This window comes from Pelodiscus sinensis, chromosome 1 (assembly GCF_052426305.1).
Source record: "Pelodiscus sinensis isolate ZL-2025 chromosome 1, ASM5242630v1, whole genome shotgun sequence".
NCBI lineage: Eukaryota > Metazoa > Chordata > Testudines > Trionychidae > Pelodiscus > Pelodiscus sinensis.
The window spans coordinates 205,878,389-205,905,836 of NC_143052.1; the positions used below are offsets into that span (position 1 = coordinate 205,878,389).

General features: G+C 40.4%; 1 protein-coding gene across 15 annotated transcripts in view; it reads left to right on the top strand.

Annotated features, from left to right (window-relative positions):
* DMD (dystrophin) overlaps positions 1–27,448 on the top strand; it is a 2,135,104-nt gene that overhangs the window by 2,030,832 nt on the left and 76,824 nt on the right. For all 15 annotated transcript variants that reach the window (XM_075916549.2, XM_089775838.1, XM_075916586.2 and 12 more), the window contains 4 exons: positions 3,652–3,726; positions 12,844–13,045; positions 18,916–19,001; positions 21,471–21,628. In XM_075916549.2, the coding sequence (XP_075772664.2) occupies positions 3,652–3,726; positions 12,844–13,045; positions 18,916–19,001; positions 21,471–21,628 (521 nt within the window). The remainder of the gene's footprint in view (positions 1–3,651; positions 3,727–12,843; positions 13,046–18,915; positions 19,002–21,470; positions 21,629–27,448) is intronic.

Consider the following 27,448-nt stretch of genomic DNA (forward strand, 5'->3'; position numbering starts at 1 on the left):
GTTCTGCTGCCAGCCTACCAGGAGCTTCAGATGTGCACCTGATCAGGACTTCGCTCCCCACTACCATCACTTGTGTACAGAATACCTGGCCAGTATTCTGTCACAAGCAACTTCCAGGCTGGTAACTATACACAGAACTTGAATGAATGGATGTATGAATGAATGGTTATATATATATATATATATATATATATATATATATATATATATATATATACACAAGTGTATAAGGATTAAGTAGTGTTTGGAATAAGTAGTTAAACAACGTTGTTTGCTTCTATCTTTTCTTTATTTTTATTATTATCTTTACAATAAATGTGGCTTTTTGCCTTATCCCCCTCATAAGATCCTGCTTGCTTTTATTTGGTACAACAAGCCGGCGCCATTTTTAAATGCCGGCTTGTTCGAACCCCGTTCCGCGCGGCTACACGCGGCACGGGCTAGCTAGTTCGAACTAGCTAGCCATTCCGAACTATCTGTACGCCTCGTGGATGCTCTCTTTCGAAAAAGCCGTTTGCATTCAAGAACGCCTTTTTTCAAAAGAGCACTTTCAAAAAAAGGCGTTCTTCTTCGTGAAATGAGGAGTACCACCGTCAAAAGAAAAGCCGTGTTCTTTCTCTTTAATTTCGAAAAAACGCGGCAGGTGAATTTTTTTCGAAAAAAGGCTACTTCTTTCAAAAAAACCCTGCAGTCTAGAAACAGCCTAAGAGAATGATGGCAATATATGTGATATGTTGTTATCAGAACAATAGGGTAAATAAACTAGGTTTCACGGCACCATAAATTGATATATTGATACCAAATAATTACTGTTCTTTCCAGTTCAGAAATTTCCCTCCAGAGTTTAGAGCTTCTTTGCACCACCACAACTTCTATTCTATGCCTGTATGTTATGCTTTGTAGGTTCAGATGTTCAGCAATTGCATCTCATGGTGAATGGAATTAGTGTGTGTTGTGTCTGTAGAAAAATGGATGGAAAACATAATTGATTTTATAGATTCCTGAGCAGTAGGACTGCATTGTTTGTGTATATATAAAATGTAAAACATAAGCAGAGAAACTTCATTATCCCGTGCAACTGGCATTTAATGAATGTTTAGTTCTCTTGTCAAATGCTAGCCAAAGCCTTGTCTTGTCTCTTCCCCATCTCACTTTTAACAAAGACCGTGTGCCCCTCCTATTCTGAAAAAATACCTTGCAATTGTAGGACAAATAGTGCATATTTCCAACAGGTGTATAAAGTGAATTTGAAATCACAGTGCTATGGCAAAAGAGTTTATTAATTTGCTTTCAAGACAGATTATTATATGTTGGAATAAACTCTGTATATAAACAAACTACATAAAGGTTTATGGATCTGTCAGTATTCAAGTGAGTTAGAATTGGCAGGAACAATGTCCTAGAGAGGTGCCCATTAGAAGGGTGCACAGAATTGTGTAGAGAGAAGGAAATCAACAAATAATTATGAAAGCTGCCAGCTTCCTCTACAAGATAAGATGGTTTGGGTAGAACATCTCACATATTTAGCTAAAAGCTACAGATCAGCTATCAAATATGCAAACCTCAAAATACTCTCACAAAATAGCTTAATGAAAATATATTATGTAATTGTGAGATCCCTTGTGGGTCTCAAAACATGTGTAGTATTCTAAAGTGGATTTGATGTTTGGATATATATAGACCTGAGATTCCACTTCATGAAGAACTTTTTTTTGCATGTATTCATCAGTTTACATCTTCAAAGCACTTTACCACCATTAACCTATTAAGCCTCACAATGTGTCAGGGTGCAGGGTAACTGAAATGGATGGATTATCCTCCTGATACGTATGGGCCTCTTTCACTGCACAAAAAGTGTAAGTGCTGTAGCATGTCTGGGTTGGCTGATGGACTTACCAGAATTGCAGCTATAATTAACATCTTAAATGCCTATGTTTGCCATCACACTAATCATGTGCACATGTTTGCATCCAGATCTCAAGCATCTGTAACAGAATATTTTGGATTTAATGATTTGCCTAAGACCATACAGCAAGTAGTATCAGAGCCAAGATTAGATAGACTGACAGATATAAACTCTTTCTATGTTGCTGATCCCATATAACAATTGTCTGTTAAACTGCCACTGGAAGCAGATGAATAGTACTCTTTTGATTAATGTCTTAACTTGGGCCTGTATGCAGGAATTTCTGTGCTGGGGGGAGGGAGGGTGAGCCATGGGAGGGACTGGTAGTTGCCCTGCCCCTGCAACCCAACCTCGCCCCTGGCCTCATTCCTGTGGGAGGAGTGGGGGAAATCAGCCCCAGCCTTCCCCCCAGCTAGCCAGAGCACAGGGGAAGAAGACTGAGGCAATGCGCCACCCCAGCCTCACGCTTACTTTTGTACGACCATCGGGTGGGAGAGTGGGATGCATTCGCACCCTTTTGCCGCGTACAGGCCTGTAACTGATCATTAATAATTCCATAGCAGTTTTCCTAAGAGTAAGGGCACTAACACAGGTTTCTTCCAGGTTGGTTAATTGTGTTCTACCTGCCAAATATTGCCCCTTTGTTTTTAGTTTTACCTGTTGTTGTTCGCTTCGTGTCCCAAAACTACTTTGAGCGGTTAAATAGCTGCTGTGCAGCTATCTTTGGGGTGAAGCATGTTGGTGTTGAGTCATTATTGCGTAGCTCTTGCCGCCAGGATCATGAGTTGCTGAGAGGCTTTACTAATGGTTGTAAAGTACAGTGTGCCATTGTACCTGGTTTGGTTTGCGCTCAGTTGAGAAACAGAAATTTTATCTGTGCTGCCCTGATGTTAGAAACAGTTTGCCAGGTTTAATTGGAAATTCAAATATTTTGATTTTTGTTAATCACTATGATGTATCTTTAAATGATAGAGCTGGAATAAAAGTATTGTTACATAACGTTGCTTGGACACTCTCATTTCTGTCTGCTTCTGAATAGTAGGAGCCAGTCAGCTCATTATCATTTCAAAAGGGTACCTGAAAACATACCCCTCTGGATAAATTGAAGGAGTAGGCTTGTAAGGAATCTTTTGGATCTCAGATCATGGTCTCTACTTTATTAAACATAGCATTAGGTGAAACTGACTAGCATTACAAAACGGCATTGTTTCCTACTGTATCCTGTTGCTTAGGTTCCCACATGCAGAGCCTAGCAGTAACCTATCTATTTTATCAGTGCAGAAATCTCTCTTCTATGTGCTCTGACAGGGAATATATTAAGCAAAGAGTGAGAGGAGAGTTCCATATTCTCAACTCTTAAATTGGCCACAATCTGAGAAGCTCTGGTATCTTGACAATGACACAAAATGCCATTTTTGTTTATGATGATGATGTTTTAAGTGCCACGGAATTGAAAATATTATTGCACCCATAGCAAAATGATACTTTGTTAAATGACTGTTTTTCCTCTTCCCCCCCCCCCCAGAATCCTTCCTGATCATATTGATTTATTGCATTAGAAAACTATAATTGCTAACAGATTCCCCTCATATATACCTGTAAATTTTCACATGTAAATCAGTAGGTAATTTATTGATGTAGATTTATAGCCTGACTTGGGGGGGGAGGGCGGCTGTATTTGTATCCTTACACTTTTCTGGTGAAACAGTGATTCTTTTTTTTTATATATAACTTTTCCTTTGTAGCTGACCTGAACAATGTCAGATTTTCGGCTTACAGAACTGCCATGAAACTTCGAAGACTGCAGAAAGCGCTCTGCTGTAAGTATATGCCTGTACTTTATAGACTTTTTTTCTACTGTCTTCTGCCAAAACAGCAAACCTGTTTGACAACTTTTAAAAACAGAAAATACCTCATGAACTAAAGTCTGTCCTCTATGTGAACACTTTGGACCAGATTCATTGTCATTAATTCCAGTGCTTTGTACCACTTAAACCAAGCTCACCGATAAGACAAAAATAAAAGATCCAATTGTACATCAACAATTTCTAAATATGTTTCTTATCTTAGCCTGTTTCTTATGTATTTTTGCCACCCTCATTACTATAGTGCCTGAGACAGTCACACCACTGCTTTATAGCTCTTTTAGTAGTTAGAGTATTCTGTTTTAATTTTAAATATAAGTGAGAACCCAGGCAGGATCCTGGGTAGGCTTGTACAACCCAGACTAAAATCTGCACTACATCTTCATTGCTATCATTACCCACAATAGCTGTATCAAAGCTAACATGGGTATACCTTCACAACCTGCAGTCATATCTCTGATTGCCGTATGCACAAGGACTGTTAATTCACATTGGTCTAAAAAGAAAACTATGACTACATTATAATAAACACAAAATTAAACAATTTTAAATGCCCTGTGAAACAGTAATGCATAACATTTTCATTTTACTCATTTAGTTTTAGACAGAGTTTAATTACTGGGATAGTTGCAGACGTGTTTCTACTGTTTCTTCTGTTTCAACCGGGGAGTTGTGTTCACATGCTCTTTGGAATTGTGTCAAACTTCAATATCTTTAAGCAAATGGGGAGGCATGAGTTAAAGTGAGGAGTTTCACTTGAACAGAATTAATCCTTGTACGTCCTGCATTGATGAACACTTTCAACAGTATCTGAAAATTCTGGCAGCATAACGAAAGATGGGAGAAGAATTGCCAAATCCCTATAAGCCTACACAGTGTTTCCAAATTCTATGAGTTTAGAATGTTTTGCCAGTGATATAGTGATAAAGGATTAGCTATGAAATTCCTAGAGATTAGAAATATAAATATCAATTCTGAATATTATTCCTCTTGCCCCTGAAAACGTTCAGGATAGCACGATATCATTCCCATCTTTTTTTCTTTTTAAAAAAAAATATACTATTTTAATTTGCGTACTACTTCTGAAGGGGTAAACACCAAACACAAAAATGTTCCAATAAAAACAATGAGGAGTCCTGTGGCACCTTCAAGACTAACACTTTTATTTGGGCATAAGTTTTCATGAGCTGTAGCCCACTTCGTCAGGTGCATGAAGTAGAAACTTCAGTTAGCCTTTAAGGTGCCAAAGGGCTCCTCATTGTTCCAGTAAGTTGCATCCAGCCATGAATCTGCTATGCTGCTTACTTCTTAAAAACTCTACTGTATATAAAGATTAAGGTTTATGTTTTGCATTAGTACTAAATTTTATAGAGAGTTTCAAGAGTGGATAAAAACTCAACATTGATGGGCTTTTCTATTACAAATAGGAGTCTATAAAGGTCTAGAATAAATAGAATGTTATAAGGCGGGGTAGGGAACCTTGTTTGGGTCTGGGGCTGCCCACCCACAGAAAAATCAGTCAGAGGCCACACACAAGTGAGAGGCAAAAAACCAAAAATCCCTCATGTAGCCCCTGACTGAAAAGGAGAAAGACACTCCCCACATTCCCCTTGCCCACCAGAGCTTAAGGTGGGTCTCAGCCTAGTAGATTTTTGTGTGCTCCAGCCTCGTGGTGGCATAGCGGGGGGGCTGAAGCACCAGTGTGAGCTCCCCAATGCTGGGGGGACCATGAGCCTCAGGGACTGGATCCAGGCAAGCTGGGGGCTGCATCTGGCCCTCAGGCCTATGGTTCCCGACCCCTGGTATAGGGTAATAATAATTTAAACTTTTAATGAATTACATGGTTCTCACCAGGCAGTCTGAATATATAGGTGTAACTGAGATGCTTTTGTGCCTGAAAATATGGAACCAAAACACTTTGATTCAGGTCTGGATCTTGTTGACCTAATTCCACACACTGTTGGGTATGATGGGAAGAAGGTTCTTGGGGTTTAGAAATATGAACTACACGGGAAGAGAAACTGGCTCCATTGATGTCAGTAGCACAGATTTCACTCCCAGTATTTATGAAAAAAAAATTTTAATGTTTTTCTTCTGTCCAACATGAGTAAAGAAAACTCATGTTGTGCTGCTGTTTTCACATTTTTTACAGATTCTCAGTTTGTTAGACAAACTATTGCAGGACATCTGTTTCTCTTATAAACATTGAAGATCCGCCCTGCTATATTACTATATTTATACTGGCACATGGTTCCTTCTTTCTCATACTGTCTTAACATGTTTATGGTACAGTTTGTCTCTAAGTGTTTACTTGAAGGCAAGTGAAAATGTTCTGAGATCCAGGTGTTTTAACAAACATGCAGTGGCACCTACACTAAATACCTAAGCACATTCTTTAGACTTCTATCCATAGAGAGTTGTTTGAGGAGTCTGGATAACTATGGGTTGTATTCACTATTTGGGAAGCAATATTCCTGCAAAGAACAAAGACACCATCATTAAATATTCCTATCTTATAATTTCACGAGCATTTATTAACCCAAAGTAATTATGCTGCAAAGTTACTACAGAGTTTTACACTCTGTCTTTCCATTTGGCACTAATAGAAATTGAACACTATTTTGGATCTCCAGGCATCAAGACACAAACAAGGGAGTTCAAATTTCCAATTGAAGTAATTGCTTTGATCACTTTCCTTTTTACTTCATCTTTGAAACTTGGCAGGGAAAGAGCAAAGTCTTTGATTTGAATTCTTTTTCTGCAAACCCATCAGATCTGTAAATACAAGATATTATAGTTATATCATAGAAGGCCTTGAGAACTGGAAATGTGGCCTGTTTCTAAATGTTAAAAATGAAAATGCTTTTTAATAATTAGAAGTATTTAGACTGTTTTTGTTTTGTGTCTTTACATGATATTGGGAAGCTAAGCATAAGAATGAGTTTAGTATAGTTTATATGTGTGGCTGTAAAGATATATTAAGGCTAAAATGAGACATGTAGAAAAGTGGTGATCCTGCACAAATAAATTAATGTGCTGAGAAATGTTTGCACATATTACCCAGAAATATTCTCAGTTATGACACTAGCCTGCTAGCATTACAGCATATTATGTACACACTGGATATAATCATTTCACTGTTGCTTTTAAATGTATATTCCCCTTTGATAATCACATCAAAGCATGTTAATTTTCTTATGTACAGAATTGCTTTTAAAATAGATCAAGTGCAATCCACATCTGAACATTATAATGTCAATAAAATTCCCTTGCTCTACAAATTTCTCCTCGAGATTCAACAAAAGAAAAAAATGCAGCAGTTTCTCTACCAATTAATCTTCTTTTGCTCTAAGTATACTAACTAGATTAAAAGATTTTTGTTATACAAGTAGAGACCATCAGGTTTACTCAGGCATGCATTTTGTGAGTTCCATGTATATTTTTAACCAGCAACCATATGTTTAGTTTCCCTCCATTTCATATATGACTACCATTGATTATATGCTGAATACTGGACACCTGCTAAAATTACATGTATTCCAGCAAGTTCAATGGCAATAATTTAGAGCTATGCAATACAAATGTTCTTATTAACATCAAGTTGACTGAGCCCTGGTTAAAAGAAATAAAACTAAAACTATTATGCAGTATTTAACGTATCTTTTAGGTTCATATAGGAATGAGTGACAACCACCTGTGCCCATACATGTCTCCGGCATGGGAGGCGGGGAGGGAAGCTGACCATCCAAGCAGACCCTCTCCACCTGGCACTCTTCACCCTCCATACCTGGCTGGGCCCCTGAAATGGACCTACCTCTCCTGGTACCTGGTGCTGTCTTCCTCAGGAAACACATGGGGGTAGGCATGCAAGCCACATGCCCACAGCTGCTGTCTTTCTGCACTGTGCAGGAGGGAAGGGACAGGAGCTGTATCTGGCTGTGGGTGTGGAGGAAGCCCATGTTTTTGCAAAGCTCATCTCTTTCTCCCCGCTCATGCCTAGTGTGGCTAGAAGCAGCTTGTCCCTTCCTGTCCATCTAGTGTTGAAAGGCCGCTAACACCTCCAGGCTGCCACTGACGTAACTCAGCCAACTTCAGCTACAGTGCAGGCAGGAAGGAATTAAGTCATAAGGATGCATTGTGCACAGGGCCCATGGAACCTGACAGCAGAGTCTCCGATGAATCCACCCACAGAGGTGATTCAGCAGGGGATGGTGCCTATGGGAAGGGAGGAGCCCAGGGCTTCTTGGGGACAGGACCAGGGTGAGGGGGTGGGGGCGGAGTGGGGAAGCAGGAGAGGGAAGAGGGTTCTAAGTTGTTCTAGAGCCTGCAGTTTGGGGCATGAACAAGCTGGAAATCACTCTCTACTCCACCATTTCAGAGCTTAGATGAGGGGTGGAGAGGCTGCCCTGGGCCAAAGCTGTGCATATGCAGGGCTCAGCTCCTCATGGCCAGCACTCCAGACCAGAGGGTCTTGAGCTTTTGTGGGATGCTGGCCCAGTCAGAGTTAGAGGGGGAAGGAAGGAACCTGCCAGCCAGTCTGTTGGTGAACTGAGTGCTCTAGCCAAGAGCTGGTTCTCCACACAGTGCTGGGAGTAGCACCCTCTGGAGAATCAGTGGGGCTAGGAAGGTGAAGGGGCCCTGGTGGGGAAGAGAGAGGGCAGTGATGGGGGAGCGTGTAAAGAGGGCTTATGAGTGGGCAGCTGTGGTGACATAACCAGTTGCCACGTGGACCTGCCTGCACTCATTACACTCCCACAGGTCCCAGTGTGTAGCCAGTGCTGTCTGGAAATGGGACAGGGGTAGAGGCCTACTGACTGAGAGCTGGCATGCAGTAGGGGCTGCTCTGTTGGACCAACGGGAGAGTGGTCAGCCCTGTGTGTTGCATCTTCATCCCACACCAGGTTTATACATCCACCTGATCGTCCGCCACTGGACATTCTCCAACTCACTCCTAGTGGGTGGGCAGCAGACGAGCAGAGATCTGGACAGCAGCAGGATATGCTACTACAGATGGAGGAGGCAGAAAATACAGAAAATACAGGACAGTTTTCCCATTTTAAAGAAAAAGGACATCTGGTGCTGTCCCTTTAAAAACAGGACATGTGATCATCCTACCTAAAATTTACCTCTTATGCATTGTGTGATGGTGCATTCCATATGCTTTATGAAAATATGCTTATGAATAGGACATAACTGCAATATGGTTGATGTGAAACGCCCCTTATAAGGTATCACTGAAAAAGTTATGATCTAGTGATTATGATTTTCCCACTTATATGCAAGTATCATTTCTATATCTGAAGTTGGAAACATAATCTATAAGCTTGTGTTATTAATGTAGTCGTGCTAAATGAGGGCCATTAGTAATATTGAAAGAAATTAATGGCCCAGTACTCAGGACAATTACCTTGTTTTTCCAGGAAGCTTGGGAGGAAGGTCTGTAGTTGGTCCTACCAAGACAAGTGGTCATGTCACCTGATACTAGGACCCCATCTTGGGTGCTGTTCTTTTCCACTCTAAGCGGGGGGGAAAAAGTTTAGGTTCCCGCCTTTTGCAAAACATATAAAGGTGGGAAGCTAAACGACAGGGGCTGCAGCTGCCAGTCATCAAAACACTCCTGCTTACCAATCAAGGTGACTGTTGTAAACATCTAAGACTGAATGGGGGGAAGGATTTAGCCCAGACCAACAGGCTGTCCAATCTGTAAAAGAAGCTTATCAGAATAACTGAGGGTGAGATATTCCATGTAACTAGTTCCTTAGCTTGAATGTTTTGTTTTTATTTTGCTTAGTAGCCAACTTTGTCCTGTCTGTCTCTTTTATGATCACTTAAATCCTTCCTTCTATACTTAATAAAATCACTTGTTTATTAATAATCCTAGTTGAACTCTTTTGTGGGGGTGGGAAAGAGTCTGAACATATCTTTTCACCCTGAGAAAGAGGGTGAATATGAGTTCAATTTGTATAAGACTTGATACAGAGTAAGATGGGTTTATCTGGAGTTCAGGATCGATCAAGGCAGTACAGTAGGGTGCAGAGAGAAACTCCTTTATCTGGGCTGTCCCAGAGCTGAGCTGATCTCAGTGTCTATATTACACTGCCTGCAGAGGGCTGCGACCCCACCTCTGTGTCATTGCTGGAGGAGGCTGGAGGACTTTGCTCAGCAGGACAGAATGAGAGGCACCCAGGAGGGCAGGAATAGAAGCTCAGTGGTATCTCAGTCCGTCAAGTGAACCCCTCACACATTATCTTGATGTTTTCCCATGTTTCAGGTTCGATTACCAGGGTTCCCCTGGCCCCTTCCTTAATGAAGAATGTGAGCCAGTCATAAGCACAAACCCCCACTTCTTCCTTCTTTAAAGGCCAAGTATTGTTTACCTGTGGCTGGGATGTACAGCAGGCATGTAATTCTCCAAATGTGCATGCACGCACGCACACGCGCACACACACCCTGTTTATCTAAAATAATTGGCCAAGCCTTACACTGTAGGCATCAGTGGCCAGAATACTACTGACTCTTTGTGAAAATTGGAGTATGTGTGCAATGAGATCAACCCACAGAAGCTACCCAACCTGTAACTCCTTGAGTTTCAATTGATTTATTTAAAACCAGTGGAAATCCTTGGGTGGATTCATAACTCTTTATTTCCCTATATGTTTAGTTGACTACATTAAGCAGAACTATGGCGGTTATGGTCATGTGGGTGTGTCCATATTTTGAGAAGAGTCTGAGCATGATGTCTCAGGGCGGGGGGAAATGAATCCTTGGTATTTTTTCCTACCAAGCGTTTGATGACTTTGGGGGTTAGGTCAGAAGAGGTAGAAGTTGTCTTAAAACAGTCTGGTGTCACACCACCCCATGCATTATTAAACATCATGTACATCATACCCTTCATACAAGAGAGACGGTTTGATAAATAGAACAAAATTAAATGGTTTTTAACAGTCTCCCACTTATTAGTGTTAAAAGCTTTCACAAAATAAAATGGCCCATGTTTATCTGTAGTCACATGTGTATAAATAAGCTCCCACCCAGATTCTTGAGCGGTTCACTTAGCTACCATTGATTCATTGTTACAGAAGAACTGAGCATTCAGCCTAAAGCTCTGAGTTAAAGGTGTTATGAATGCAGTGCTGCATTTCCAATTTGGCTAATAAATTGTTATGAAAGAAAAACATCTTTTTATGCCCCTGAGATATAGGGCTCATAAATTGGCTGTTGAACAAGAAACTCTTCTTAGGATGGTTACTTTTTTATATGTCAGTAAATGAGATACAGTCTCCAGAATGAAAATGCTTTAGATTTTAAAAATACTAAATAAAAATATCATTGTATAAACTAAATCTTTTAGTATAATAGTAGAGACATGTATATCATTACATACTACTTTTATTTGCTTTAGGATTTGGGCACACTAAACACCGAGGCTAAGATTTTTCAGATGAACTTAAAGGACTTAAGATCACAAGTTTCTCTGATTGTTTTCAATGAGATCTATATTTGGAAATTCCTTAGGTACTTCTGAAAATCCCATCCATATTGTATAACTCCTTGCAAATTATTCAGTGACTGAATCTGGAAGACTGAAGTAGAGAATTTTTCCTGTTTCAATGCACAAAGTCAGATTTGTCCTTGACGGAATTTTAAGTTGCATCAGAAGTGAATTTGGCCAATGTGACAATAAGTTATTGCTTCACTGAGCAAAGTTATTAAAAAAAACCTGTTAACTTGCAAAGTATTGTTGCTTGTGGAATCTCGTTAAATTTTTATTATTATTTCAAAGAGAAGAAGCATGGTCTTGTGGTTAAAGCACTCACTTGGGATTTGGGGACCTTGGTTCCATTCCCAGTTCTGTTACCAATTTCTTATATGACCTTCGGGTAGGGACAGATTCTTCTACTCTTTATCACATTATGTCTTACAATATTCTGTAATTATCCCATTGAAATCAACTCAGTGTGTGCAAGAGTGGCAGAATTTGTCCTTTAGTCTTCTTCTTTGTTTACTTCCTTATCTATGAAGTAGATAAACAATACTTCTACACTTCATAGAGATGGTTTGGGGATAAATGTTTTAATATTTGTGATGTTCTTAGGTGTTATGGCAATAGTGAAAATATAGATAACCTCATTTTCTTGTTTTCATGTATGAAAATTAAACCTTGATTCTAAATTCATTTTAAAAATCATCTCTCAACACACGGAATTGTGTGGTAAAATGCTTCCCTCAATCAATTGATACTAAATTGCTTTTGATGTTAGTAGGAGGAGCATATAGAGATTAAGGGTAGTAAGTATAACTGTGTGAAAAACAGAAGTTCCATTTAGTGAAGGATTTTTCCATTTTACTTCATTATGAATCAAAACAAAACACAAAATCTTCAAAACTCTCCACAAAGAAAATTTCTAGGGAAAAAAATATTTCAGATTGATTGAAGCACTTCATTTTGACAAAATTGTTTCATTTTGGTTTTGACTTACTTTATATTACAGACATTATTTTATATTTTTATTGTATGTTAGATATGTCAGTTTGATAGACCCTCAAATTCCAATGGAATATGGCCCTACTGACATTTCTCCCACCATCTCTAGAGTTAGTGGTATTTTATTTGCCAAAATAATGCCGTGATGGAAATGGATGGAAAACATCATTAAAGTTGGCGTGTACCAGAATTGAAGCATGTTCATTGTGGGTTCAATCAAATACTATCAACAAGAACATAAAAAATCAATTACATTATTTTATATGCATAGAGTAAGACATTTTATTTATATGGTATCCAACAGTGTGGTATGTCCTCTAAAGACAATATGAAACCATTCTCTGACTTATACTATGTATAGTATAAGGCCCAGTCATGCAAAGGCCTTAATGCCCATCTAAGAGTTTGCAGGATCAGGATATAAAAGGTTCTCTGACAAAGAATACTTGGAGAATACGTGTTGGAGAAGAGGATAAAAACTTACCAATTTATTAATTAAAATGTATTTTTGTTGGTGGGGGGAGCTTACTGCTTCAAATGACTGAGTGTTTTTTATGATTATGAATGATTATTTTATTTTAAAACAGTGGATCTCCTGAGTCTGCCTGCTGCATGTGATGCCTTGGACCAGCACAACCTCAAACAGAATGACCAGTCGATGGATATCCTACAGATCATTAATTGCTTGACCACCATTTATGATCGACTGGAACAAGAGCACAATAACTTGGTCAACGTCCCTCTCTGTGTGGACATGTGCCTCAACTGGCTGTTGAATGTCTATGACACGTATGTGCCAGTAGTCTGAGTGTATTGCATTAAAAGGCTTTAATGATGGTTGGGGATAATAAGCTGTTTTCCTGGTTTCAAAATGAGTGTCTCAGAGCTGGAAAGCCAGTGGTCATAGTGCACATGTAATAAAACTAATGGCTTAGTGGTTGCACTTAGCTGAATCAATATATCCTGAGTTAGGCTTGGAATCCGAAATTGTTTTATTAAGCTAAGAAGTGAGAGAGCTGGAAAATAGTCCATTTTAAAGTAGAATGTTCTGTGTAACAATAGAGTTATTTTTCAGAACTCCATCCCATCATTAGGTTATGACTTTGCAAGGCATTTCTGAATTACCTTGTTAGTACATCTTTATCTTTACCAAATAAGGGTATTCTCAAAAAGCAACAGCATAATCTTCGGTATATGTGTGCTCCTGCTTGTCTACATTTCCAGCAGTTAAGCCTATCAGGGTGACACACTTTCTGTAGCTTTTAGTATGTAATCCTTGTTAGGTGTTAGAATCAGGGTCGCAATATGTTTGTAAGCTTTAATAGTCAACAGAGCTGAGTGAATTTTAGCAGATTAGAAATGTCTTTTCTACAATTCAGTTTTAGTAAATGAAGAACACTTCAAAATGGCATTTGGAAATACAGGCAGTCCCCGGGTTACGTACAAAGATAGGGACTGTAGGTTTGTTCTTAAGTTGAATTTGTATGTAAGTCGGAACTGGTACATATTGTAGGGGAAACTCTAGCCAAACATTTCTCCAGAGCTCAGTTTTATTCTTCCACACCTCACTTCCCTCAGTCCTTTATTCTCAAGCTGAGGTGTCTGCTGAGAAAAGCCACTCCGCGTTTCCCTGGTCTGCTGGGCGGGGGGGGGGGGGAGAGAGGGCGCTAGCTTCGCGTCTCCCTGGTCTGCTGAGGGGGAAGCAGCTAGTGCGGGGTTGCCTCACCCTGTTTGTAAATAGGGATCCGATGTAAGTCGGATCCATGTAACCCGGGGACTGCCTGTACTTGTGAATTTACAAACAATGGGCTAAATTTACTTTGATAATCTTATAGAAATTCCATTCAATCTGCTGTTTTAATCAGCTGCCTCATATTGTTTGGACATCTACTAACTGACCCCGTAATTTAAATAAAGCAGACTAGTTTTGGATTATTGGTGAATTGACGGTAATAAACAGCTTTGTAAATTCTGTGAGAAAATTTGGCAGTCCAAGCCCTGACTTGGTTACTTAAGATTAGAAATAAATATTAGGTATCCTTAAAGTTAGACACATACCATGTGGCTGAATAAACGTGTGTAAATGAAGAGAGAATGTGCTTTTAATTTCATCAGCGTTTTGGATTAAATTACAAAAGTTCCATAGCATAGAAATAGTTCTATGCCTCAGTAGTGCATCTTTCATCAAGTTTTAATCGATCCTTATTGATTCTGTATAAGAAACTGCAGATGCCTCCCAATCTCCTCCTTGGATAGTCATTCTTCCATGTTATATTATGTATTGTGATTACACTAGATTTTTGGGGTTTTTTTGCTTTGTTTACTAACAATAGAGAACAGGGCTATTTTTAATATTTAGGATAGATTTTTTTTTAATCTATTTGAGTTTTCAGAAAATATCTGATCCAGGTTTGTATTTAGACCCACATATTATAAAAGTTTAAAAAAATGTTAGGTTTGTACGCTGGGCAACAAAATCCACCTGCTTGCTTTTCCTCATTACTTTGTCTTTCTAAATCCAGTTTCATTATGACCATTTATCTGGTTGAAACCAACTGCATTGCAAGTTTGTAACGAGGTGTACCGGTAGTTCGGAATAGGAATCCTAGTCCGAACTACCTAGTTCGAACCCCGTGTAGCCACGCTGCACGGGGTTCGAACCAGCGGGGTTTTAAAAATGGCGGCTCCCCGCTTATGCAAATGAAGCCCGGGAAATTCAAATCCCGGGCTTCATTTGCAAGTGCGGTATGCCTACATTACCCCGCTAGTTCGAACTAGCGGGATAGTGTAGACATACCCATAGAGACTTAGGAGTGAGGAAAGCACAGAGCTTTTCACTGATGTTTTCTGTTAGTTATACTGGTTGAACAGCCAAGGGTCAAATGTATTTAGCTTTACTGATAGGATAAATAGACAAATTCTCCAATGATTTTCTTGATTTTGTTTTCTTATTAGAGAGCATGTGACTTTTAAAAAATGCCCTTTTTTGCATTTATTATGCTTTCGAAATGTTACTTGTAAAGGTATTGATAACTAGATCACGCTACTGGTCTAATTTGGGATGCAGTCTTGCAATTATTTAGTAGGTTTCAAATTTGCTTTAATTGATCAGACTTTCATACTCATATTCAGTAACATGCTAAATTATCTGTTTGACTTAGGAGGCAGGGAGGAGGGCGCAGCCAACTGAACAACTCATGCTTCATGAAAGTTCCAATTTAATACACATTTTTACAGGAAAATCATCATGCTACACGTCTCTCCTGTAAAATTTGCATGAGGCTGATATTCATTAGTCTGGGTTTCTCAGCGCACAAACAATAATGAATTTGTAAAGGATCTGAATAAGGGGAGGAAATGCAAAGAAGGAAATAATAACAACGTTAAACTTTTATAAGTGAATAACAAATGCTAATTTATAAATAGAAAATAATATTTTAAAAATGGAATGTGTTTAGGGATCCAAAATCTGCTGTTCTACCCATGTAAATCTGTATTGTGTCTGTTCATTTCAGTGGAGTTTTTGTTGTTGTTTTGTTTTACAACTAAAGTATGTTAGTCTTATGTGAGAGTACAATTTGGGCCAGTGCATGCAACTGGCTTTTCTGTTGACCTTGATAGTACAGGATGCTCTTCTGTAAACTGGGACTCTCTGGTCTGGCGACATCCGTGATCCAGCATGACCATGAATATTCCTGGATGAGAGCCCCGGAGCAAGATGGCCAGCTGCTGGAAGTCTGGCACAGCCTGCCAAATCTGGTGGTGGTGGGGTCGCAGCAGCCCAGGCAGTTGTGGGACAAAGGCAGCCCAGGTGGTGGCAGGGCACAATCAGGACTTGCCTGCCACTCAGCTATATGGCCATGGCAGCCTGGAAGGGGTAGCGTGGGGCTATGTGCCACCTGGCCAGCAGTGGGGCTGAGGCTAGCCTGCAGGCAGCCTAGCCAGGAAAAAGGAGCCAGCAGCAGGGAGGGGCAGCAGGCTGAGAGGCCAGGGTCAGGGGACCTCCCCTGGTCTGGCAAATTTCCGCCAGATCCTGAGGTGGCCGGACCAGGGAGGTCCAACCTGTATTACAGAGGATATTTATTTCTTGGCTAAACTGTTCATATACTGTGCAGCACAATGTGGGGTGCCCTTTATAATTGTATACATTATTATTCTCATTTTCATTTACAAAAGTGAAAGTTGAATTTTTTAGGCAGAAAATTAATGATAGACCTCTGCCTAAAGGAGTTGTTAGACACATGCTTATTGTATTGTACACATTTTGATAATTTGTTTGGGGAAGCAGGATTGTTTTGTTTAAATATAACAAAATTGGGATTTTAGATGGAAGTTAAAGTTAATTGAAATAAAACTGAGTTCTGAGAAGGATTTCTATGAGGCACAGTCATAGAGGATCCTGTGGCCTGTCCCTTGGTGAGTGTGGGGCTTGGGGCAACAACCCCTCTGCCCAAGGCCATGCCCCTGCCCTTCCTCTTACCATCCTTGCTCTGCCCCCCCATCATGCTCCAATTGCGACCCTTCCCTGAAGCTTCCCCCCCCCCCCCGAGTGATGCTGTCCAGGGGATTACTGGGGATCCTGGCATAGGATAGCAGCAAGAGTCACTCACTCTCCTTTGCCCCCTACACTTACTGCACTTACTCTCAGCAGTGAGAGCTGTGAGAAGCAGAGCAAGCCCACAGCCTGCTGCGCTCTGTTCCACCACCCATCTCCCAGCCAAATTGCTTGGCTTTGCAGTGGAATGGTCTAGGGCTGGATTACTCCAGTTCCCACCACCACAGTGAAGTGCAGTGAACCATCTGGGAGATGGCAGCAGAATGGAGCAGCCTACCTGGTCACTCTGCTTCCAGAAGCTCGTGCCACTGTGATGAGTGCAGGGATGCCCAACCATTGCTGACGTCCTAAGCCAGATCCCCCAGGTAATTCCCCAGGGCCCCTCCCCCCCAGGTCCCATGGGCTAACATCAATATGGGGGGGACCATCTCATACATAGGATGGTTGGAGCAGCTTCTGTGGGACCCCCAAAGTGCAGGGCCCAGGATGGCCACTCCAGTCAGTTCTGTGGACTGAGATAGATCAGCTGTAGTCATATGGAAGCTACAGAGCACAATTGGATAGGGGAAAGTAGGATGACTAGACACCACATATAGACTGGAATGGGCCTATACAAGTTAATTAAAGTGAGTGGAAAGTGTTTGAATGTTACCTCTCTGGTGTCACTAATGAGGGATAGTGATAGAAATGAGGGAGGCATGTTTCAAAATGTTCACCTCTTCCCAGTAGCACTGAAGTCAGATTGCCCTTATGGAGGAGGATGACTGAATATACAGTAGGGAACCCCCCCTCTTCCCTGAAGACATCTTGCCTTCACTTCCATTGTAAACAGTGGAAAGTGTCATCCATATTAAAAGATTAATTGTTTGTAAAGTCGCTTATAGCTTCATTCCTACTGAATACAAAAGGAAATGGCAGCCATTTTAAAAGAGGGCAGTTCTTTGTGGCATTTTCTGTTTAAGAACATTTATTAGTCAGTCCTTGCTGAAGTACTTTCAGTTTTAAATATTAAAAGAAAAAGAAAAAAAAACCATTAATCATTTAAAATGTCTTCAAATGTATCCACTTTCAGTTTATGGGAAATTTGAAGAGTACACTTGATTTGGTTATTAAGATCATTTGGACTAGAAAAACAGAATGGCACACGCTATTGCATTTTAAACAGGGCCCATTTTAATATTAACTCTCAAACTGAAGGTGTTGTACATGTGAATGTTCAGAAAAATTATTCTGTAGTCAGTAAGTGTTGTAATTGTGGGGAGACACCCTGTCATTGCATACATGTTAAGAGTCATTGAATCCCTGATTGAAGTGCAGAATGTAGCATTAATTATGGAATGGCAACCAGTTACTTGTCTTGGAGCTGTTGATTAATAATATTTAACCAGTATATTCAACAGGCCATGTATAGGATATACAAGAATTCATTTTTGTGAAGTAGTAGTAGAACCTTAGAAATGTTGTAGTAGAAGCCATCAAGTCCAGCCCTCTGTGCTCAGGCAGAAGCATCCCTGTTTTTATTTGTCCAACCTGTTCTTAAAAACCTTTGGGCTACGTCTACACTGGCATGATTTTCCGGAAATGCTTAAAATGGAACAGTTTTCCATTATAAGTATTTCCGGAAAAAGAGCGTCTACATTGGCAGGATGCTTTTCCGGAAAAGCCCTTTTTCCGGAAAAGCGTCCATGGCCAATGTAGACGCGCTTTTCTGGAAAAAAGCCCCGATCGCCATTTTCGCGATCGGGGCTTTTTTGCGGAAAAGACTACTGTGCTGTCTACACTGGCCCTTTCCGGAACAGTTTTCTGGAAAAAGGACTTTTGCCCGAGCAGGAGCAGCATAGTTTTTCCGGAAAAGCAGCTGATTTCTTACAGTAGATCGTCAGTGCTTTTCCGGAAATTCAAGGGGCCAGTGTAGACAGCTCGCAGCTTATTCCGGAAAAGCGGCTGATTTTCCGGAATAAGTGGCCCAGTGTAGACACAGCCTTAGTGATTATCAGGGCTCTAAGATTTTAATTTTAAAAGCTACATTATTCTCCTAAATAAGTCCTTATATGTGTGGATTATATTACCAATCAATGTTTGTTTTATGTATCATCATCAACAGGGGTCGAACAGGAAGGATCCGTGTCTTATCTTTTAAAACCGGTGTAGTTTCCCTGTGTAAAGCACATTTGGAAGATAAATACAGATGTAAGTCATGTGTCTTAATTTACATTTTATTTCATTTTTATTTTTTCTTGTATATCATGGAATCATAGAAATAAGGGACAGAAAAGACCTGTTATATCTTCTAATTCTTCAGTGAAGAACAGTTCTGTACAATCAATGTATTTTTACGTGTCTTGGGTAGTGTAGATCCCCACCTCCTTCCCATAGTAGATTAAACATTTTATACTGGCTATACAAAAAAAATGACAACATTTCATATGATTTGTCATAGCAAGAAGCTAACACTTGTTCCCTGACCAATGTAGAAAGGATCAAATGATGAGGTGACAAAGTCAAGTAAAAAATGTTTCAAGAAAAATTATATTTAGAGCAACGTCTAGCATGTTGAATGAAATACAGTATCTTCAGTCTGATGTCTACAGTGGTAGCAAAATCACACTTGAAAATATTGTGCCACGGAAGTTGCTATTCCTAACTGAACAATAAAGATTTGCATATTAATGAAAAAAAATCACATTTTTTTCATTTTATGTGTGTGTGGAAAGAAGGAAGGAGGGTGTCATTTAAAAATCAGAATTCCGCATGCTTTCAAGTAGACCAAATCCTTACCTGGAAAAATTCCATTTGAAGCCAATACAAGTTTTAAATGAATAAGTATAAAGTCAGACCTGGACACTTTTTTCATGTGAGCAGCTTTATGCACATGGGTACCTCTCTTGAGTTCAACGGTAATATTTATATGTACTAGTTTGCAGGGTAGGAGCTTGAGCAAGAATTTTAGGATTTGACTCAACATGAACTTTTAATTCAGTATCATTTTGAAAATTAAGATTTTTTTTAAAGGATTTAAAGTATCAGGAATATGGAAATATATTGTACCAGCCTCCTTCTTCATGGCAGCATTTAAAATATGTTGTAAAATTGGGCCAAAGTAAAATAAAATATAAAAATTTGGTCTTTAGAAGTTTCCCCCCAAAAAGTGCTACCCTGTTAGGGTTACAAAAGTTAGAGATGGGAAATAGGTATGAAATTTAATTTATTGCCCTGCAAGTGTAGAATACTGGTTCTCCAGAAGAGGATGTATATGATTATAAATGATTTAATAGGGAGGAAATTAAAACATGTGTGGTTGGAAGTGTGTGAGAAGAAAGGACTCCTTTCCCTGGGGCTGTGGGACTTGTTCCATCATTGCTCCGTTTCTACTGCCTGTTGCTGTAGTAATGGAAAGGGATCAATGACCCTCTTTATGGTGAGTGGAGAAGACAGGCAGATCAAAGCAGCTGATCTTTTGACTTTTCTCATTTCTGCTCACTGATCTGGGAGTCCCTGTGGAGCTGAGTTCTGCCCAGGAAGTCTGCCACTCACTTGTGCAACAGAACAGTTTTGGTTCTGCTGCCAGGGAAAGTCTCCAGGGCCATGGAGGGGAGGGCAGAATTTGTCTTGAAATCATGTTTTCTGAGACCAGATATGACAAGAATAATGTTCTTACACTCTTCTAATTAAAAGAAACCAAACCAGAAAAAAACACTTGTCAAAGCTATGCTATACAACTTTTGGCATTCCGGTATAATTGCACTCTCCCTTCTTCTCCATCCCCTCCTCCCCCCCGTGTAATGTAGGAGGCCACATCTGTGAAAGCATAATTATTATTACACTAGTGACATTTTGTACTGTTTGAAAAATAAGCAGAATTTATTCAGGTCATGAATTATCAATTGTGGTGGTATGAAATAAATATTTCAGTTGATCCTAACTTGATTTTTCCCCTTATTACAAACTTTAAAACCTCCTGAAAGTATATGTACTGTAACTAATTCCCAGCAAAATAAATTGTGCTTATAATTCAGTCCTGTAAGGAGTCCTTTTTGATAGTGTTGCTATAATACAACAGATCTTAAAATGACATTTCACTTAAAAACCGAAAACTTAATATGATAACAGTCCCAGCAGGTAGTAGGGCTCTGGAACAGTATAAAGTTTATTCTTTCATTTCAAAAAAATCTTGAGTTCAATTTTTATGAAATATCAAAATTAGGGACCTTTTTTTCTTTTTCAGAGCAATACATCATGTGAAACAGAATCAGTTCCTCAGGGCTATATGTTTGAAGCTGTTCAGATTATATGTACATTAATGTTAACAAGATTTTTTTGTATCCGAGACCCTATACGTGTGTGTGTTATGGTAGCAGTCTAAGTAACTGTACAATGGAGTTATAGCCTGTGTTGGCTCTGTGTTGATTCTATAAATACTGTTAGACCATTAATTTGAAATAGTCCTTTCTGACAGACAGACGCTCATGATCTAATCAGATATTAGCACCTAATAAATACAGAAGATAGATTAATGGGGGTCCATGAAATGTGGCCTCTCCCATAATTGTACCACACTTTTTAACCTCTGAGAATAATTGTTTTTCTGTAATATTTATATAGTCCCCGTTATTGTGTTCTGTCCCTAAAACTCTTTTTGCTTCATTTTCATCCCTCTAGACCTGTTCAAACAAGTGGCAAGTTCCACTGGATTCTGTGACCAGCGCCGATTGGGCCTTCTCCTTCATGACTCCATCCAGATTCCACGACAGCTAGGCGAAGTTGCATCATTTGGTGGGAGTAACATTGAGCCTAGTGTTAGGAGCTGCTTCCAGTTTGTAAGCATATGTTGTTGAAATTTTTGTTTTGATTTTTATTTAATTCCACCTTATTTGCATTTCTGTCACTGAGAAGAGGACAAGTAAAATCCCTTGAGAGGAGGAGCAGAAAAGGAAGAGGAAGGATTGAATTCTGGGGAATTTCATGTTAGTTTGCTAATCTGTTTTCTTGGCAAGGCATTTGAAGTAGGTAGTTTCTTCTTGAGGTATGTCTACAATACAAGGGTATTTCTGCACTACCACCCTAGTTCGAACTAGGGTGGTTAATGTAGGCAACCGAAGTTGCAAATGAAGTTGCAAATGAAGCCCGGGATTTGAATTTCCCGTGGAATGAGGTGTACTAGTAGTTCGGAATAGGAAGCCTAATCCGAACTACCTAGTCCGTGCTGCGTGTAGCCACAGGCACGGAGTCTGAACTAGCGAGGCTTTAAAATGGCGGCGCCCGGCAAGATGCAAATGAAGCCCGGGAAATTCAAATCCCGGGCTTCATTTGCAACTTCGGTTGCCTACATTAACCACCCTAGTTCGAACTAGGGTGGTAGTGTAGACATACCCCCCCAGTATGTTACTAAAATAGCTAAAAGTGGTTGTGTTACAGGGCCACATGGGAATTTCTTTTTTTATGTAATGTGAATTATTTTACCCCTACTGCTAGTGTAACCCACACACTTACTGGTGTGGTTCACTGTCCCGTATAGTGACATTAGGACCACTTATAGAGAGAGAGAATGAATTTTCTCTATAGCCTGAACTGAGAGCCAGCTGGTTTTTAGCTCAAGCTGAAGAGGCTCATGTATGAAGCTCCAGGGGGCCTAGGTTCGGTTCTGCCGCTCAGTGTTCCAGTAGCGCATGTGCCTTTTTGTTATAAGCTGATTTAGGTGATCTCCACTGAGATATCAATTATGGATCACAGCTGTCCCGGAGAACAACAGTCATTCTAAGGGCTAGCCTATGCCTAAAACATAGTTCAATCTAGGGACATTGTTCAAGACTGTGAAAAATGTCATGTCCTGTGTGATGTAATTAGATTGACCTAACCCATAACTATAGATGCAGCTAGGTCAATAGAATTCTTCTGCTATTGACTCTCAGGTGGGAGGATTTACTATACTCATGGAAAATCCCCTTCCATCACTATAACAGGTATCTGCACTACAACATTGTAGCAGCATACCTTCAGCTATGCCGCTGTAGCATTTGTAGGGTAGACATACCATAAAATCGTGAGTATAATGCGCACCTATGTATAATGCACACCTGCCTTTTAAATGTCAGAATTCTGGAATAAACTGAACTCTTATCTATAATGCGCACCCCCATTATACTCGTGATTTTACGGTGTGTATATATAGGAAGGAAGGGGCTCGCGCCTGCGGCGGGGACCCCCTGCCCAGCTGACCTCGTGCCACGCTGGGCTTGTACCTGTGGCAGGGGCCCCCTGCCCAGATGAGCTCGTGCCTGCTGCGGGGGCCTCCTGCCCAGCTGCCTGCGCTGAGACCGGGCAGGCAGCAAGCCAGGGCGCTGCACCCTGGCTCTTCACCTGCCACGGGGGCCCCCTGCCCGCTAAGCTTGCTGAGCCCCCCCCTTCCCAACAGCTGCCCGTGTGCCGCGCCGAGACCGGGCTCGCAGTGAGCCAGGGCGCTGCAGCCTGGTGGTGCCGCCAGCTCCTTGCCTTGTCCGGGAGCCTGGCGGGGCACCACGCTGTAGCTGGAAAGTTTCTGTGCAGAGGGGAGGGTGAGTTTAAAATTTTTATTGCAAAATCTTATTTATTTATTAGTCTCAGAGGGGTAGCTGTGTTAGTCTGTAACTTTAAAAACCATGAGTAGCCCTGTGGCATCTTGGAGACTAATAAAAAAATATATAAAGTATCATGAGCTTTCGTGGGCAAAGCCCACTTCTTCAGATGAGATTATTTTAAGGAAAAAAAGGGGGACCCTCAGAATAAGAAGGTGGAGGGAAGGGAAAAAAAATACCTGTCATAGAGAATCCTCTATGTGACATAAGCCATTGAGTGTCAGCAGTGCCCCTCTGCCATGTATATTGACCAAACTGGATAGTCTCTATGACAAAGGATTAATAGACACAAAACAGGTATTAGAAATGGCAACACACGAAAACCTGTAGGGGAACATTTTAACCTGCCATGGGCACTCATTAATGGACTTAAAAGTATCCATTCTTCTGCAAAGGAATTTCACAAGCCAACTACAGAGAAAGAGAGTGCAGAATTGACCTTTATATGCAAATTTGACACTGCTTCCCTTCACCAGAACAAAGACTCAAGTTAACATATTATAAAACCAGCTTTCCTTAGACATCAAAAGCTAAGAATGGATGCTTCCAGCCCACTTAATTCACTTCATTAGCACCGGGGCTGCAATTGACAGATACTTTTTTTTCCTCTCTCTCCCTTCTTATTCTGAGGGCCCTCCCCCCTTTTTTTCTCCACTCAAGATTATCTCATCTGAAGAAGTGGGTTTTTCCCACAAAAGCTGATACTTTATATATATTTTTGTGTTAGTCTCTAAGGTGCCACAGGAGTACTCGTTATTTATTTATTATCATTACTTTTATTATTGTCCCTGGATCTGGATATTGACCATATCTTGACTAAAAAATGAGATGGCCAAAAAAATAATTGACACCCCCTGCACCATCCAGTGTATAGTCCAGTTTGTATAAATAACAATGAAAAATAGAGTTCTCGATGAGTGAGGTCAGACTGGGTCAAATGAATGAACTGTGAAGAGTCAGCACTAGCATTGTTTGAGAAAGGTGACAAGCAGGCTTTCAGTTTGTTTCATTGTTTGAAGAGATAATGCTGCTCTCTTTTAGCAAATCTATGGCCATTACTGTGCTGTCTATTGAAGAATACACAGAGCAGTCCAGATTTTTTTTTCAAATTCACAACAGATACAATTTACACACTTTTAATTTTGGGAGGAAAATGGGATACTTATCCTTTGTCCTGTCCAACAATGAAATGCACACCTAAATACTTCCATTTTCCTGCATCACAAGATTAAAATGCATCAAGAATGATAAAAGAAAGGAAGAAACTGCTTAAAGGAGATTATAGACGAGAGGGCAAAATGCATGTTCTGCTGTGCTCGTCAGTGCATCCTCTACATAACGATAAATGAGTGGATGACCTCATCCACCCTTTCTTATCTCTCTCCTTACTGTCTCTCTGCATTTGTACATGTTGCTCAAGTTAAACTGTGTAGCAATCTACAGCAAGTGCTTTTCAATGAATAGTAATGGCAGGAAGTAATCTTCAGTTACTGGATTTTTTTAAATATAGACAGTTGTATGGTATTCCTATTGTGAGGGGTAGATTAAAAAAAATTGTCACTTTAAGTTTCAGGGTTGACTTCCTTTTCCACAAGCGGACAGTGGATCAGTTTAGTTCTAAAGGCTTTATATTTCCTCTCACCCTCATTTTTTAATTTTTTTTCTCCTTGATATAATCAATCCCATTCCTGAAGACAGTCATTTTATGCAAAAATTGCATCATGAACCACACTAAAAGATGCCATGGTGATGGACAAGGAATAAGAACTTTAGTAGCTAGAATAGTTCCTGTTATAACCTTCAGGGGTTTGTAGCAGTGCTCTTTGCGCCATTTTTAGGTTTTGTCAGACCAACACACAATAATGCAGCAGCAACTTCACAGGATGCTGAAAGGAGATCTACAAATATGCTCCCTATCCATTCCGATTTCTATGAAGTCTGTCCCTTCCCTTCTCCTATATAAATTACATCCTTGACCTAAGGCTACAGTCTCTCCAGGCACCACATTAAGGTTCTGCCTCTGGTAGAAAACACAAAACTATTTTGAAACACAAAGGTGAGGGACAGAGATTGTAAAAAACTGTTTTTGAAAAAGAACCCAAGCCTGTGGGTATACAGTAGAAAAGACAGTAAAATGGATATATATGTGACATGGAGAGGAAGGTATTTGAGGAAGACATTTGGCAGACCAAAAGAACGTCTGACACTCAGTTGCAATTCCACAATTTCCAGGAATATTTAGCCATCAGTGTGCAGAAGTTCCATGTTAAATCTGCTGCAAATCAAAACATTGAAAGAGCCTTTCTCACAGGAAACTTGAGGTTCCCCCACACCGGGCAGCATTGCAGGCAAAGGAATCTTTCTGGTGCCTCCTGCTGCCTTCAGGCATCAGAGGTAGAATGTATTCTCAACTCAAAAAGAAGTAAGAGAGCTTTATGAAGAGTATTTGTAGGATAGGAAGTGGGGGCCCTGTAAAGAGGGGAGAGTATGGGAGGGGAAAGAGTGGGCATGATGGGACAGTAGCACGAACTTGAGAGATGGGGCAATGGTGGTGGAGGAATTAGGGACACGTGTGGGTGAAGGAGAGTTAAGGGGGGAGTGGATTTGCCAATGAGGAGGTGAAAGCAGGATTTTGCAGGGACCTAGAGAATGAGAAGTAGAGGAAGATGAGAATAGCCCTTTGATGGAATGAGGGGAAGGAGAATTGTGGGGCAGAAGGAACCAGGAGCCCAGAGAGGGAAAAATGGGTGGGCAGGCATGGAACAGCAAACTCTGGAGTAGGGGAAGTAGAGATAGGAGTGGGGCATCTATGGACAGGAGATGGGGCGTACACATAACTGAGGGGTGTCAGTGCCATGGGGAAGGACAGAACTCATGGAATGAGGAAGAGAGTGGAGGATTGCAAGGAGTCCCTGAAATAGAGAAGGTGGGAGGTTAGCATGTGGAACTTATGGGTTGGAATGATATTGCTCCACACTATTTCCCCTCCTCACCTGCTCCTTCTCCTAGGATTTTCTTGAAGGGAGATAATTTAATATAGAAAAATAATTCAAAAAATGTGTGATTTGGACTGTTGTGTCTAAATGTTGTCTGATGTTAGCTCTTTCTTCATATGTCTCTTTTAATTACTAAGAATTCTACTTTGAGCTTGGTTTATTCCTTGTCTTTATATATTTATTTGATTTAGTTACTTGTGGTTATCATAACCTAGTGATAACTTCAGAGAGTCAGCAGCAAAAGTGTACTTCAAATCTCAGACTCACAACCCCCTTAGGTTAGGTGCCCTGGCAACAGCCTTGTCTGTCATGTGGTGTTTACTGTACCAGGAGATAACAGGGGGAAAGTCTCTGTTGGTCTTTGTTTGAAGTACAAGTCCTTGGGAATGGTGGGGGAGAGCAGTCTTGTTCAGTCAACATGCATGTGTTCTCAGCACTGCTGTTTAGAAAGCCTGTGCAAATGGTAATAAAATACTTACCATTCCCACAAGCACATTCTTTGTCATAAGGAATGAGTTTTTTACTTCAGGCTGCTGTTTTCATTTTATTTTTCTTTCCCACCAGCTCAGAGGCTTGGTTTTGGTTTTTGGTCCTGGTTGCTGAGAAAGGAAAGGAGGTGCTGATACTAACTGTGGGGAGAAAGGATGTGCTGTGGAATATAATAATATATTGCTTATACAACTGGGAATATCTTCCCCAAGCCAGAAATATGTAATTATATCTTGAGGGGTTTTAAAGTAAAAAATCTTAACCGAGGTCAGAAAAACTTGATGAAAATGCTTGGGTCGGTGTTCATAAAGATTACCTGTAAGGTCCAAGAAAAATTGTGTGAATGTTCTCTTGTATTGTGGCAGTGTGAAGATACTATCTTTCTCCTCTTTAGTAAACATGATGGACAAATGCTGGGGGGAGGAGGGGGAAGAATAGGAGAGTGTTACATGCTAAGAAAAATATGTTGTCCAGTGCCTTCAGCAAGTGTGGTTAGCATGCATGATCTTCAATTTAAAGGTACTTTTCTCTAGTTTTTGTT